This window comes from Tenrec ecaudatus, chromosome 6 (assembly GCF_050624435.1).
Source record: "Tenrec ecaudatus isolate mTenEca1 chromosome 6, mTenEca1.hap1, whole genome shotgun sequence".
Taxonomy (NCBI): Eukaryota; Metazoa; Chordata; class Mammalia; order Afrosoricida; family Tenrecidae; genus Tenrec; species Tenrec ecaudatus.
This window is the reverse complement of record NC_134535.1, coordinates 78,874,967-78,888,838: the sequence shown is the minus strand read 5'-3', so window position 1 is coordinate 78,888,838 and position 13,872 is coordinate 78,874,967. Positions and strand designations below refer to the sequence as shown.

Sequence of the window (13,872 nt, the reverse complement as noted above, 5' to 3'; positions counted from 1 at the left end):
GAGCCCTTGGAGGGTGTTCTAGAAGAAACCATTTGTCTCTAGGTCCCCACACTTGGTCATCTTTTAATCTCCCACTGCCCTAGGCAATGCCAGGGCCCGGGAAAAATGAAGTCTTTGGCCAATTGACCACTAGACATCTCCTGTGTTCAAAAATGAAGTCTTTGGCCAATTGACCACTAGACATCTCCTGTGTTCAAATACTGGCAAAGTAGAGAAACCGAAGTGCCGTTGCTAAGGTCTTTCTCTGCGCCTGCAGTCTGGGTGAGCATCAGGACACGGATTCCAAATCTCGCCATCCAACCTTCTTCCACTGTACCACGTTCTCCTACTGAAGCCAGGCGTCTGGAGGGCCAGGGAGCAGGTGCTAGATGCTGGGGGCAGTGCAGCCTCCTCTGAGAAGTGGTGGGAGTTAGGTTCTTCTGTGGAACCAGAGCCATCAGCGTAAACACTGCTGTGACGGTGAAGAAGGCCTACAGGGAGAATTGAAAAGAAACATGCCTGAAGTTTGCAGACAAGTCCATGTCCTGGGGGTTGATGGGAGCTTGCACACCTCACCTGAGGAAGTGTTTCTAACTCCTGTAAGTAATATTTACAATTATTATCTAGGTAGCAGCATCAAAGCATCATGTGACTTGAAGTGTCACTGTGACGTGGAACGCCTTTCCAGGGAATGGAAGAGTTAACCCCTTGTGCTCTCCCCCTTGGGTAGCTGTGACTTCTGAAGAAAATCACCAACAACCCGCCGTTCCTGGTCTGAATTGTGAGCACCGACACCAACATGAGGCACCTGCAGTTCTGACAATATATTTCTATTCATAAAGGCTTCTCGTGTCCTGGAAAATATTGGCAATCTCAAAATCGTTGCTGTTCCCGAGTTCCTACCCCGTACTTCTTTAGATCGGAGACCACAGCTAAAAGAGAGGAATCTATCTGCAGAAATTTCCCTGACGTTCTTTCTCCGCTGGCGACAGATATGTTCATACTGATCCTTCCTGTTCATCTCAGACAAAGGTTGGTACTTCTGGTCCTCAGAGAGCCTCTCTGAAAGTGTTTTAGATCTTAGTTCATCCCCATTCTCACACCATCATTATCCCTCACGGCTTGAATCACCACCTCTCCCTCACGACTGCTTCTTTCAGCAAATCATGTGTGCGTAAATCTTCTCCATTTTAGAAAAGGCATTTCCTGGAGTCCCCTGACCCAGTTATCTACTTTTCTTTTTATTATTTCCTAACCTTTTCCCCCATCAATATTTTAAAGCCCTGTTATGTAAATAAAACACTCTTGTCAAAGCTATGGATGACTAAAGCCAACCCAAAGCCACTGCCTTCAAGTAGATTGTGAGTGACAATATGGGACCAGACAGAACTGCCCCAAGCTTCCAAGGCTGTAAATGCTCATGGAAGCAGAGAGCCACGTGTGCCTCCCACATCAATGGAGCGCTTTCACCACTAGGGCTCCTCACACTTAGCTACAAGTCCAATGGCATCTTTTGTATTCGTTTTTCTACTGACTACATCTCATTCATTTAAGTAATCATAAAAGAAAATCCATAAGCTCCTGAAGTTTACACTGATTTTGAAACAATTTCACATGGCTTCTATTTACCATTTACTTTTTCCAATTAATATGGTTACTATTTTATGGATAGTTTCTTTAGTCTATCTTTGATTAATGCTCCCAAGTGTTGGTTTGATAGATCGACATCTCGCCACACTCTGCAGCCGGCTCTCCATCCTCTCCGTCTCTCCCAAGGGTAACAGGCAGAGTTGGCTAGTAAATGAGAGCTCTCACCTCCTGATACGCTCATCTCACAAGCAGAACATGTGGTGGGCTTTGCTGCCTCAGATTTGGTAAAAAGAAACCACCACCACCGAAAAGGAAGACCTTCTCCTTGACTCTGTCATTGATAAATTTGGTAAAGGCCAAATGGTCGAACATTTCCAAGCATGGCACCAATAGAAGGAGGGGTGAATTAGAAATTCCTGGGTGTGGTGGGAAGTAGCCTGAGTTATTTCCCCACCTCAAGAAAGTTGGAGATAGATTAAGATCTCTTCCCTGGCAAAGTCTGAACGAGAGAGTGGGAGGGGCGAAAATTTGATGGCTTAGGGCCAGAGCCTCTTTCAACAAAAAGGTGCCTTTGTACTAACTATAAAAAGACAATCCTTCACAAAAGACACACAGGTGGCCAACAGACACCAGAAGACCTTGAGATCATGAGGCATCAGAGAGATGCAAATCCAAACAGCAGGGAGATTGCTCCCTGGCAATAGCAGCAAAATCCCACAGAAAGCACTTACTGCTCAGCTGTGTGGGGAGAGGTCGGAATTCACTGAGACTGCTGGTGGGTTGATAAAATGGAAAAATATGGAACCTCCTTAAATAGCCGGAAATGGGAATATCATATGATTTAGTCATGCCTAGACTAGGAAAAACTCCTTGAGAAATAAGCGCCGGGACACAGACAGATACATGAATACCCATGTTCACCACAGCATGATTCACAACAGCCCAAAGATGGAGAAAACCCAGGTGCTCAAGACAGAAGAATGGATAAATGAGCTATGAAACGTACCTACAAAGGAATGCTAAAGAATCGTGAGGAATCTACAAAATACCCCCACACGGATGCACCCAGAGCACATGGTACTGAGGGAAATCAGTCAGTTACAAAAAAGATAAAGATTGTATGAGACCATGATCATTGACAGTCAAGAAAAGGTTCATGATACAGAGATATTTTTTGATGATCGCCAGGGGAGGACGAGAGGGTGATTCACTCACTAGAGCGTCTCATTGCCATTGAGGCGATTCCAACTCGCAGAGACTATAGATCAGGGTAGAACCGCCCCCTTTGGGGTTTTGAGAGGCAGCTAAAGCTTTGTGAGAGTGTAGAGAGCAGCGCCTTTTCTCCCGAGGAGTGCTTGGTGACTTGACGTTAGCAATCCAATGCAGGGCTCTCTGATGCCACCGGGGCTTGAGCAGTGATGCACTGAACAATCCGTCACAGGGAGGGCGGCACAGAATGACTGAGAGCCAAGAGTTTCTGGAGTTGGCAGCAGGACTCAGGCAAGGCAATGGACAGGAAAGGGGAAAACGGCACAGAAAGACCATCACTCGTGCGTTTTTTGACGTCAAGGTGAGTAGGGCTGGCTTCCAACTCCTATTCACCTGTTCAGCTGGGTGCCTTTGTGCGACACAGGTTCTAGACAGGTGTGCGCAGGCCTTTCTCAGTGCTGCTTCACTTCCTGCCCACATTCACACTCCTTCAGCTCTGGTACCGATCAACACCTGGCATTTGGTAGCCTGTTAGTCTGGGAGGTCATTAATCTCTAGGAGACAATTACAAACAGGAGCAAGTAGAGGTGGAGTTGTTTCTCAGTAGAGGTACGTCTTCCCTTAATTCTGCCTTTGATTGTGGTGAGTGTCTCTGTCTTCCACATTCCCCACAGAGGCTTTAATCTTGACAGCACTGATTTGCTTTCAGAGCTGCCCCTCTTTCTAGTGATTCCCGAAAGAATGCTAGAGGAGAGAGAGAAAGAGAGAGAGAGAGAGAGAGAGAGAGAGAGAGAGAGAGAGAGAGAGAGAGAGAGAGAGAGAGTCAGAGCTTTGTAAAGACATGATTAAACAAATGCATTGAACATTGGAAGGATTGGGTAGCCTCACCCTAACAAAAGGCACTGTCAATGAAAAAGATACATGTCAGTCTTTTAAGTGATCATAGAAGGAAATCCATTTTTCATTAATTTGAAGGCTAAATACACTTAGTTTCTAAAGTTATTGAATTTTATTGATTCTCATAAGCCATTTGGGGGGAAGAGGTAAGATTCATAATTACCTTTTATTTCAAACCACAATCTTTCTGGCTGTAATGAGATCCTTTCCTTCTGGCCCAAAATAGCACCTAATTACTCACTTGAAATGCCTAACTTCTCCCAAGACTTGCTCCCTGGCAATTTGATTCTAACATTTCTGGATACTGACATTTAACCAAGGATGGGTCAAGTGTGTGAGAACTGCAGTCCAGGGTATCACATGAGCCACCCAGGAGAATCTAATTAGGTAGAGCCCGCAGTGGCATCTTGGCATTCTCTTGTGCAAGGCTGACATCTGCTGTGCAAATAAAGCTTGAGCAAAGTTTCGCATTTTAGAGTAAATCCAGTCCGTGGTAAGAAATCCTCCACATGTTCTATTTCAATGGGCTGGCCTCGCAGTGAAGTTCCATTTTAAAATCGTGTAAGCTCACCTGAGTTTGAGATTAGCTTTAGAACGGGAGTTTACCTTCCAGGAGCCTTTAGTATTCTCAGATGAAAGCCTGTTAGTTACGTTCCCTCTTCGATCTGCTTCACAACCACTGTGTGTGATTGACCGACAGTCACACCCCCTCCCTCATCAAACCTGCTGTGAGGAGGGGGAGAGAAAGCTGTGTTTCTCAAGCCCCACCTACAGAAAGGAACTCAGAGTCGGATGGATGGAGCCATACGTGCATCAGAGTCTCCCTTTAGTTTTATGATGTGAACTGGCTCTTACCTAGATAAACACTAATGCGGGGCTGTAGATGCTAAATCGATCAGCTCTCATCTGCCACAGAACTTTTACAATAATGCTTCTCAAACGTCAGCGTGCATGTAATTCACCTAAAGATCTTGGTAAAATTCTGGGTCAGTAGGTTTTGGTTAGGGGCTAAGATTCTACTTTTCTCACAAAATCTCAGAGACTGCTAATGCCACACCTGGAGTGTTAAAGGTTCCCTAGACCAGGGGTCCTCAAACTTTTAAAAAGGGGGCCAGTTCAGGGTCCCTTGGATCCTTTGAGGGCCGGACTATAGTTAAAAAAAAGACGAACAAATTCCTATGCATACCGCACATATCTTATTTTGAAGTAAAAAACAAATGGGGCAAAAACACCTGGCAGGCCGGATAAATGTCCTCAGCGGGCCGCATGTGGCCCACGGGCCGTAGTTTGAGGATGCCTGAGACTGTTATACAAAGTGACTATTCTTGAACTGTGATTCCTGCATCAGCAATATGAACATCACTTGTTAAAATGCAAACTCTCAGGCACTTCCCAGACCTACTGAATGGTTTGGGCCCGATCATCAGATGATTCTATTGGATGTTAAAGTCTGAAAAACACGGATTTAGAGAAGCATTTATCCAATTACTTGAGGAGACAAAAAAAAGAAATCAACCACGATTTTCCAACCAAGATAAGATCAAGTAAATCAGACTGGTTATGGTATCCTTCATTAAGAGCTTAAAAAGCAACAACAACACACTAGGTGAGGCATTATGCTGCCAGGGTTGAGGGCCATTACCTTAGAGAGGAGCTCTCTGGATGGTGCAGATGTTTAATGAGTTCGGGTGCTAATCCAAAGGCTCAAGGTTTGAAACCATTCAGAGAAAAAAGCTTCAAGTCCACAGTTCTTGGATATAGGCGAGTTAGGCAGGAGTTGGACTGACTTGACACGGGCTGGTTTAGTTTACTGGTTACCCTAGACAGACTCCCACTTACTTCTTGCGTCTTTGCCGGCAGATAGTTGGTAGAGGTGGGGGTATCTCCATTTGTTGGGCCAGGAGCTCTCCTCCTCCTCATTGCTGCTTTGCACCTGTAACCAAATTACCAGTGGTGATATGCGAGTCAGTGTGAGGAAAAGCAAGGACAGGCGCAGGATGACAGACAGCTATGGGGGAAGGGGGCTAGGGGTACTTGAAAGATGTGGACTCTTCTGAAGTGGTGGGGACCTGAGTAGTCAAGGAAATAGCAGGTGGGAGAAGGCACCTATGAAAATTTTATCACACGGGTTTGAGAGTTTTTACAAGGGACTCCAGCATTTAATGGCATCCTTGCACCTGGGTGAGAGGAACCCTGAGTTTTAGAGCCCCTATGGGGCGAAGAGTTGATGGAGCTTGGTACTGTGCCCCCCATACCCATCCCCCTTAGTCCCATATTCCCTCTTCTAGGTCATGTTCTGGTTGCAGAAAGTATCAAAATGTGCTGCCCGCAGGGCCTCAAGCTGATTTCAGAGACCTGAGCTGATTGTACCTGATGTCTCTTCTTCTAAAGATAGACTTCTCCAATAGTGTATGCACTCACACCCTAGACCTGTGAGATGGCCAATGAGCAGCTGTTGGCATTTGGAGTGTGTTGGTGCAATGGTGGTGATGGTAGTGGGGCTGTGGAGTTTAGATATGCAGGCTCTGCATCCACATGTGTGGGTCTGGGTCAGGTAAGCAAAGGGAGTAGGCTGGGGCCTGGAAGTGGCTCTGCTCGCATTGCCATGCACAGAGAGGTCTTATGCATTCTGGATCTCAGCTAGACGAGAGCCTGTACACTGGTACAGATCAGAGCTGGAAACACAGGGAGTCTAGGACAGATAACACCCTCAGGACCAATAATGAGAGTAGAGATACCAGGAGGGTAAGGGGAAGATGAGGTAGAAAGGGGGAACCGATCACAATGATCTACATATAACTCTCTCCCTGGGGGATGGACAACAGAAAAGTGGGTGGAGGGAGACATCGGACAGTGTAAGACATGAAAGAATAATAATAATTTATAAATTATCAAGGGTTCATGAGGGGAAGACGGGGAGGGAGCGGGATGAATGAGGAGCTGATACCGAGGGCTCAAGTAGATAGAAAATGTTTTGAGAATGAAGATGGCAACAAATGTACAAACGGGCTTGACACAGTGGATGGATAGATGGATTGTGATAAGAATTGTACAAGCCCCCAATAAAATGATTAAAAAAAAGAATTCTGGATCTGAACTTCTGCTTCCATATCTTTATGTATACATACAATAAGATTGGAAAGGACCTATTTTATTTCACTCTCCTGTAAAACTGACCTTCATTAAATACTCTTGTGCAAATCCCACAAATGAGACAGACAGCTAGGCGTGGGGCAAACTTTCAATTTAGAACAGATTGGATGAAGAATTGGAAAGGTAGCTTTGGAAGTCTGGGCTGTCTTATGAATCAGGGTCCATGTCTTTTCACCCCCCCCCCCAATATCAATTAACCCAAACTCTCACTCAAAATCACTGCCATGAGTTAATTCCGACTCACAACGACCCTATGGGACAGGGTAGAACGGCCCCTGTTAGTTTCCAAGGCTGTAACGCTTTCAGGGAGTAGAACGTCTCATCTTTCTCCTGTGGACTGACTGGTAGTTTCAAACTTCCAGTCTTGTGGTTAGCAGCCCAATGTGTAACCACTACACCAGCAGGACTCCTCCAAAATATTTCTGCATTTAAACCAAGGAGTAGTATGTCGGGTAAGGACAGGGAGCCTATGTTCCCTTTTCTCCAATGTTCTCACCTTCGATCTAGAAGATCTTTCTCTCCATCTCTTCCTCACCTCCCACTCACTCACCTCTTCCAGATTGAAAGAGTCCTGCAGTTGCTGGGGTAGAGATCGGTGAAGGTCTGGTGTGTCCAGGCTGTGCCTCCATTTCTGCTGGATGATGGCCAAGTCCAATGACTTGACCTTCCTGACATCTTTGACCATGGCATTCTTTTGAAACAGGCTCTTTCTCGCTCTGTTCTTCCTTTTCCAGAAATTGTCCTCTAAGGCTGAATGTGCGTCCTTACTGGTGGTCTGTAGGCTCCACAGCTCTCTCCTTGCCTGTGCAAGGTCTCTGTTCCCAGGCTGAGAGGCTGGCAGAGAATGTGTGGAACAGGATGTTTCCAGACTAGAGTCCAGTGTTTTTGATGCTGTGAGTGCTGCAGGCAACTTCCTATCCCTGATGGAGGGCGCAGGCTCTGCCAGTGGGCCAGGCCCAAGCTCAGGGTCTTCCTGGAGCCCCAGCTTCTCTCCTCTCACTTTGTCCATCACTTCCCACACTACTTGGTCCAAACTGCTCCTTTTGGGGGCGTTACGAGGTGGTGATAGGTGATCTCGGGGGCATGTGTACAGGCACATCTTAGAGATGGCTTTCCGGAGACGATCTCTGGGCGATTGGGGTTCAGGCTCTGGGCTCATGATCTTAATAAATGGTACATCAGTTGGATTGCTATTCCAAATCATGTGGGAGGGTGTGAATTTTTGAACAGGAGTCTTGGAGACATAAGAGTAGAGGCAGAAGAAGGCATCAGCAGTAGCAGCCAGTGTTTGCACCTGCTTAAACCTGCCTGGGGACAAGGGTTGAAGGTGATTAGTCTGGGGACCATCAGTAAAGAATCTCTTAAAATTCTCCCTTCACTAATCTTCCTAGGCTCATAACTTAGAGAGAAGTTGTTCATCTCCTTCTGAATGCATTTCCCATCTAGAGAGACGCTACCCAGAGTCCCCGAGGACAGCTTTTAGAAGTCTGGACCATCCTAAGAATCAGGATCCATGTCTGTCTCCTGATCCCAATGAACCCATTCCTCAGCATTTCCAATTTTAATCTAAGAAGCAGTGTGTCTGACAAGGCTCTGATTCCCTAGTAGCTCTTTTACTGTAGTAACAAGATTAATTCTATATGGCATAAGAAATGATTCTCTCTTGTTAGAGGCACACACCTCTATTTTAGTTATAGGAGTACCAGAAAACTAAGACAAATGTTTATTTTAGAGATGAATATATTACTAAACAATACACTAATAGCAAGTGAGTTTTTTTTTGACACGCTTTCTAATGGAAAGTCACTTTCAAATACAACCATGAGTTATAGTAAGATTATGTCACAGAAATACAAAATTCTCAATACATTTATAGGGCCACATTTTAGCCAACAAAATACTAAATATATCAAAGCTATTAAAATGGATTATCTTTAGGTCTGAATTTAACAAAGCATTGCTTCCATCACGGTGTATATTCTGAGTAATATTTGGTTTAGATGACAAATATACAAAGGGAAAAACCAAGATCAATTTCCTGGACCATGACAAGACTGAGAAGCCTTCAAAAAGATCTTGGGAAAATGGAATTTAAAGATGATAGAATTTTCCTGTAAACGTTTTGAAGCTTAATTGTACTTAAAGCTATCAAAGACTTCTTAATAGCAACAGCTTTTTGGAGACAGCCATGGCTAGGCAATGGGCTGGGTAGAGGGAGTTAGATGGATTATACCTGTTCTGGAGCCACTGGATAGTGTCCTTGACTGTTTAACAAAAATACTGGTCGCTCAAGTTCACTCAGAGGCACTTCAGAAGAAAAGCCTACTGGTTTATTTCCAAAAAACAGTCATCAAGAACCCGATGGTGCATATTTTTACTCTGACACACACAGGGTTGTCATGAATTAGAATCAAGTCTATGGCAACTTTTAAAATGTATCATTAATCATTTTATTGGAGGGGGTCTTACAAATCTTATAACAATCCATCAATCACTTGCATTAAGCACTCTTGTACGTATGTTGTCTTGTACGTATTAAGTTGGGAATTAATATCAGTTCTATGTGACTTTTGTTTCTTCAAATGCTATCATCTGGGAGTGTGTTATAAACACTGACTCTCAGTCTGCACGTCAATCATTCTAACAATATGCCTTGGTGATTCATATGTATATACATGCTTAAGAAACATTTCTCATTGCTATTGAGTTGATGCTGACTAATAGTGATCCTATAGGACAGGGTAGGACTGTAGAACTGCCCCCTGGGAGTTTCCAAGGCTGTAACCCTTAAGAGGAATAGGATTCCTTGTCTTTCTTCTGAGGCTGGTAGTTTCAAGCTGCTGACTTTGCGGATCTCAGATCAACAAGGAACCACTATGCCACCAAGGCTCTGTAAACCATAAACAAAACCCAAACTCATTGCTGTTGGTCTGATTCACAGTGACTCCAGAGGACAGGCTAGACTGCCTCCTAGGCAGCAGTGGAATTTAGCTGGTTCTCACCATTTCAGAAGAACAGCTACCTAATATTTTGTTGAGTTCAGGCAACCAGTTATTACAATGGCACTTGTAATCAGGGTTCTCTCTAATGTGGAGGTCACAAATTTACATTCCTTCCTCTTTTTAAATATTCATCTATGCAACAGTGGTGTTCTGATAGCATATTGAAATAATAAACTACCGTTCAGTTTATCATTTAAAGAATGTACTTAAAATTATCACTAGGGATGAGAATTGTTGTTAAATTGTTTGAACCCCACACACTTCACAGGGGTTTCAAGCTTTTGCAGAAGCAGTCTTCACAGTGTGGTTGGTGACTTCTCACCACCGTTATGGTTAGCAGCTGAGCACTTTAACCTCTATGTCACCAGGAATCCTTGCAAGGAACCACAGGTACATATAATTATAAGCTCACCCCAAACAAGAAACATGCTTCTGTGATCTACCTCCAATTATACTAGAATCTAATATATAATCATATACCTGGCACATAACCTAAAGCCAATAAATCATTATCAAATTTTAATGTGCATAAAAATAATCAGAAATGAGTGTAAAAAGACTCCCACTTGGTCCTTGATTCAGTAGATTGAACTCAGGATCTAGTTTTACTAAGCCTTGAAGGTGAATCTAAAGCAAAGAGTCTGAAACAACACGATCACAAAATAGCCCTCATGTCGAGGGTGGAGTACAATATAATTTAAAACATACTCGAATACATGGTATTAGGTAGGATCTTCTTTTTTGGTAGAAGGGTAGAGGGTCCCCCATCTTTGTTTAGTATGAAATCGGGAAAACTTCCATCATTGTTTGTCTAGGTGCAATATGAAGATTCCATGAAAGAATCCTCTGAGTGTTTGTTTAAGTGAACATTCCTGAGATTCCCCGCTCTCTGGAAGTAAAGCCTAGGAATAGAAACTTCTTGGATGACTTTATAAATGCAACCTTGAGAAGCTCTGTCCCATGTAGAAGTGATTTTAACGTCATAACAATAAAGGGAGAACACTCTGTGGTGCCAACTGAGAAATAAAACAAAGCATTAAAAAAACTACACAAAATTTAGAGATTGTGCTGACTTGATACAGCTAAAGGAGAGAAGGCCTACGGGTAACGATAGTGATCTGAAGTTTCTAGAATGAAGCCAAACCCAAAGTTATCCATCTTTCCTGAAGATAAAATACAAGTAAGTAGACCCAAAAGACAATTGGTTGAGTGTAGCAAACAAGAGAAAGTAAGATTTGGAGACACTGAGCCCTGCTGGAGTCCCCGGATGGTAGAGCTAAGTGGAAAGTTGGCAAGTCTAGTCCACCAGAGGCACTCAGAAGAAGAGGCTGATGATCTACTTCTGAAAAAACATCCCCTGACAGCCCTAAGGAGCACAGTTCAGCTCCAACACACGTGATCCCTACGAGTTGGCATGAACTTGGCTTCGGTGAAAGTCTTGAAGCTGGGAGAGAAGTAGAGCTGCCTGGAGAGTACTCACTTGCCAGCATTAGGCATGGGTCCTCCATTTCAATCCTCTGCACCTGGGCCTTCAGAAAGAGCTGGAAATCAATGCCCTTGGCCTTGGAGGGGGTGGTGAAAAACCGAGCAGGGATCCGAGAAGTGTCTTTGTGGACCTCTTGACCAAAGCCCAGGCTGAAGAGAACATCTTCAGCATCTTCTTGCACCTTGTCTAAAATCTCTGAAATGCTGAAAAGAGAGGGACGTTTGTAAGTAGGGAACAACTTTGAGACACTGGATCATCAAGAATATCAAATAAAAATGCTGAGATGTAAATTCCTTGCTGGCCCTTTCTCTCTACTTTTCCTGGAGGAAATCTTTAACTTCTCAGAACATAAATTCTCTCTATAAAATATGAAGATTTAACTCCAAACTGGGCTATAGAGATGGAAGGAGATTCCAGTACATAGTTTTGAACAATTTATTACAGAGAAATTACATATGAGAGGGGGTTTTAAAAACAAAACAAAAACCCAGTATAAATGCAAAGAAATTTTGTGCTTGCTGTTAATCAACCAGTCAGTTCTCATTTGCACACAGTGGGCACTCTCTGGGCAGGTACTCATGCTTTTAAGGTACACTCAGCTGTGGGCACGTACTCTGAAACTTGCCAGTGGACTTTCTGCGGTCGGGGTGTGTAACAACCTGTCGGTGAATGCATATGGGACATAGAATTCAATGCACTCTCCACCGGAGGTAATAATCAATCAATAGCGGTTTGCTGACCGCCTGATGTTGGGGCCCCCCTGGAGCACACTTTTCAGGACAGAATCCTGGGCTGCACAAGAGGAAGCATGCTCTCTTGCGGTGGCACTACCCTGTGCCACATCTGGAGCTGGTCTCTAAGCCACGGTTCAACGGCCATGCGTGACAGATGAGGGCAGCGGGAGGAGCTGCGGCTTAGTGGAGGGTTTTGAATAATCTTCCTCTCTTTGGAAATGGTCTTTGGCTTTTCTATCCAAAGAGGGACTATCCTATTTCAGTAAAAGCTGGACGGTCAGGATGTCTGGCTCTCCTCTTCTACTTGCCACCGAAGTGCTGATGTTACCTCCAGGGTCCTGTGTTGCCTTATCTGTGAATTCTGGGCATTGGACGGCATCAGTGGTTCTCAGTGATGGTTTCACATTAAAATCACTTCAAGGAGTGGACTTGAAAAAGTACAGGTACTTAAGTCTCACTCCAGAGATCGTCTCGCACTGGGTTAAATCCAGTGGTTCTCAACCTTCCTAATGCGTGACCCTTTAATACAGTTCCTCATGTGGTGGCGGCCCCCCAAACTATTAAATTATTTTCATTGCTACTTCAAAACTGTAATTTTGCTAATGTTATGAATCAGGCAACCCCTGGGAAAGGATTGTTCAACCCCTAAAGGGGTCATGACCCACAGGTTGAGACCTGCTGCTTTAATTGATTGTGGGTAGTATCAGGGCTAAGACTCAGTAAGGATAAACGACTAAACACAGTGATATGACTAATAACATTCGGAATTCAGTCTCAAGTTCACATTTGTAAATCCTGGCTGGCCACTTTTCATTATACCGTAGGGGCGTTTATTCTTTTCCATCTTATTTTCGAATTCTTCGTATGTACATGTTGCCCACTTATCAGAGGGTTGCACTCCTAGTTCTGGCTCTTTGTCTCCTTCTTCTTTCTTCTCAAGTCCCATGCAGTCATCACCTGGCTGTCATTAGCGTTTCCCAAAGTGCATGAAGACCTGCGTATTTCATTGCTTCACACCATCAACAAATCACTCAACGTGCTTTGTTAGTCAACACTAACTGTAAGTGGAGGAACTGCTATGCTACCCACACGTCACCTTCTGGACTACCAGGTGCACTTGACAGAGGGGCCCATGTTTGATAGTGTCTATTTTGAGCAGGAGATTTCTCTGTATTCCCACTATTTTTAAAGCAAATGTGGTTACACTTCCTGTGAATGTGACTGAATGAAAAGTTTGAATAGGATATCCCAGGAAAAATAGGCAATCACCCTAGTGTTCATTCTCCTCTGTACCTTACCCTCCCACCCCTGCTACCCTAAGGACCTACCTTGAACTGGTCTTATTGGTTCCACTAGTCATGCTGCTGGAGGCTAAACTGCAGCCAAGATCGAGTAGCTGGCAGGGCCGGCCTGTCTCCAGGAAACTCCTGCAGGGATCAGAGCTCATAATCATGTACATCTTATAACTGGTCAGCACTTTGGCTTCAAGACATCCTCTATTGAGCATATTTATCCCCTAACAAATGCCTCCACCACTTGTCTATCACTTTGCTATACTGTGGTGGCTTGTGGGTTGCGGTGATACTAGACGCAATGTCACTGGTATTTCAAACACCAACAGGGTTACCCAAAGCGAATAGGTTTCAGCAGCACTTTCAGACTAAGCACAGGTGACACAGAAGGAATTGGTTGTTCACTTTGGAGGAATTAGCCATTCAACACCTTAGGCATAGCGTCAACACATTGTCAGCTAGTGAAAGCCTACAGAATAGAAGCAGAACATTGCCAGAAGATAATGCCTTCAAGTCAGAAGACACTCAAT

At 44.2% G+C, this 13,872-nt stretch overlaps 1 protein-coding gene across 1 annotated transcript in view; it reads right to left on the bottom strand.

Moving 5' to 3' along the window:
• Nucleotides 1–268: 268 nt before the first annotated feature.
• Nucleotides 269–13,872, bottom strand: part of TESPA1 (thymocyte expressed, positive selection associated 1) — a 30,718-nt gene continuing 17,114 nt past the window's right edge. Inside the window, 6 exon segments of the mRNA XM_075552919.1 lie at nucleotides 269–306; nucleotides 309–470; nucleotides 5,515–5,608; nucleotides 7,379–8,136; nucleotides 11,311–11,519; nucleotides 13,379–13,477. Coding sequence (XP_075409034.1) covers nucleotides 269–306; nucleotides 309–470; nucleotides 5,515–5,608; nucleotides 7,379–8,136; nucleotides 11,311–11,519; nucleotides 13,379–13,477 — 1,360 coding nt within the window.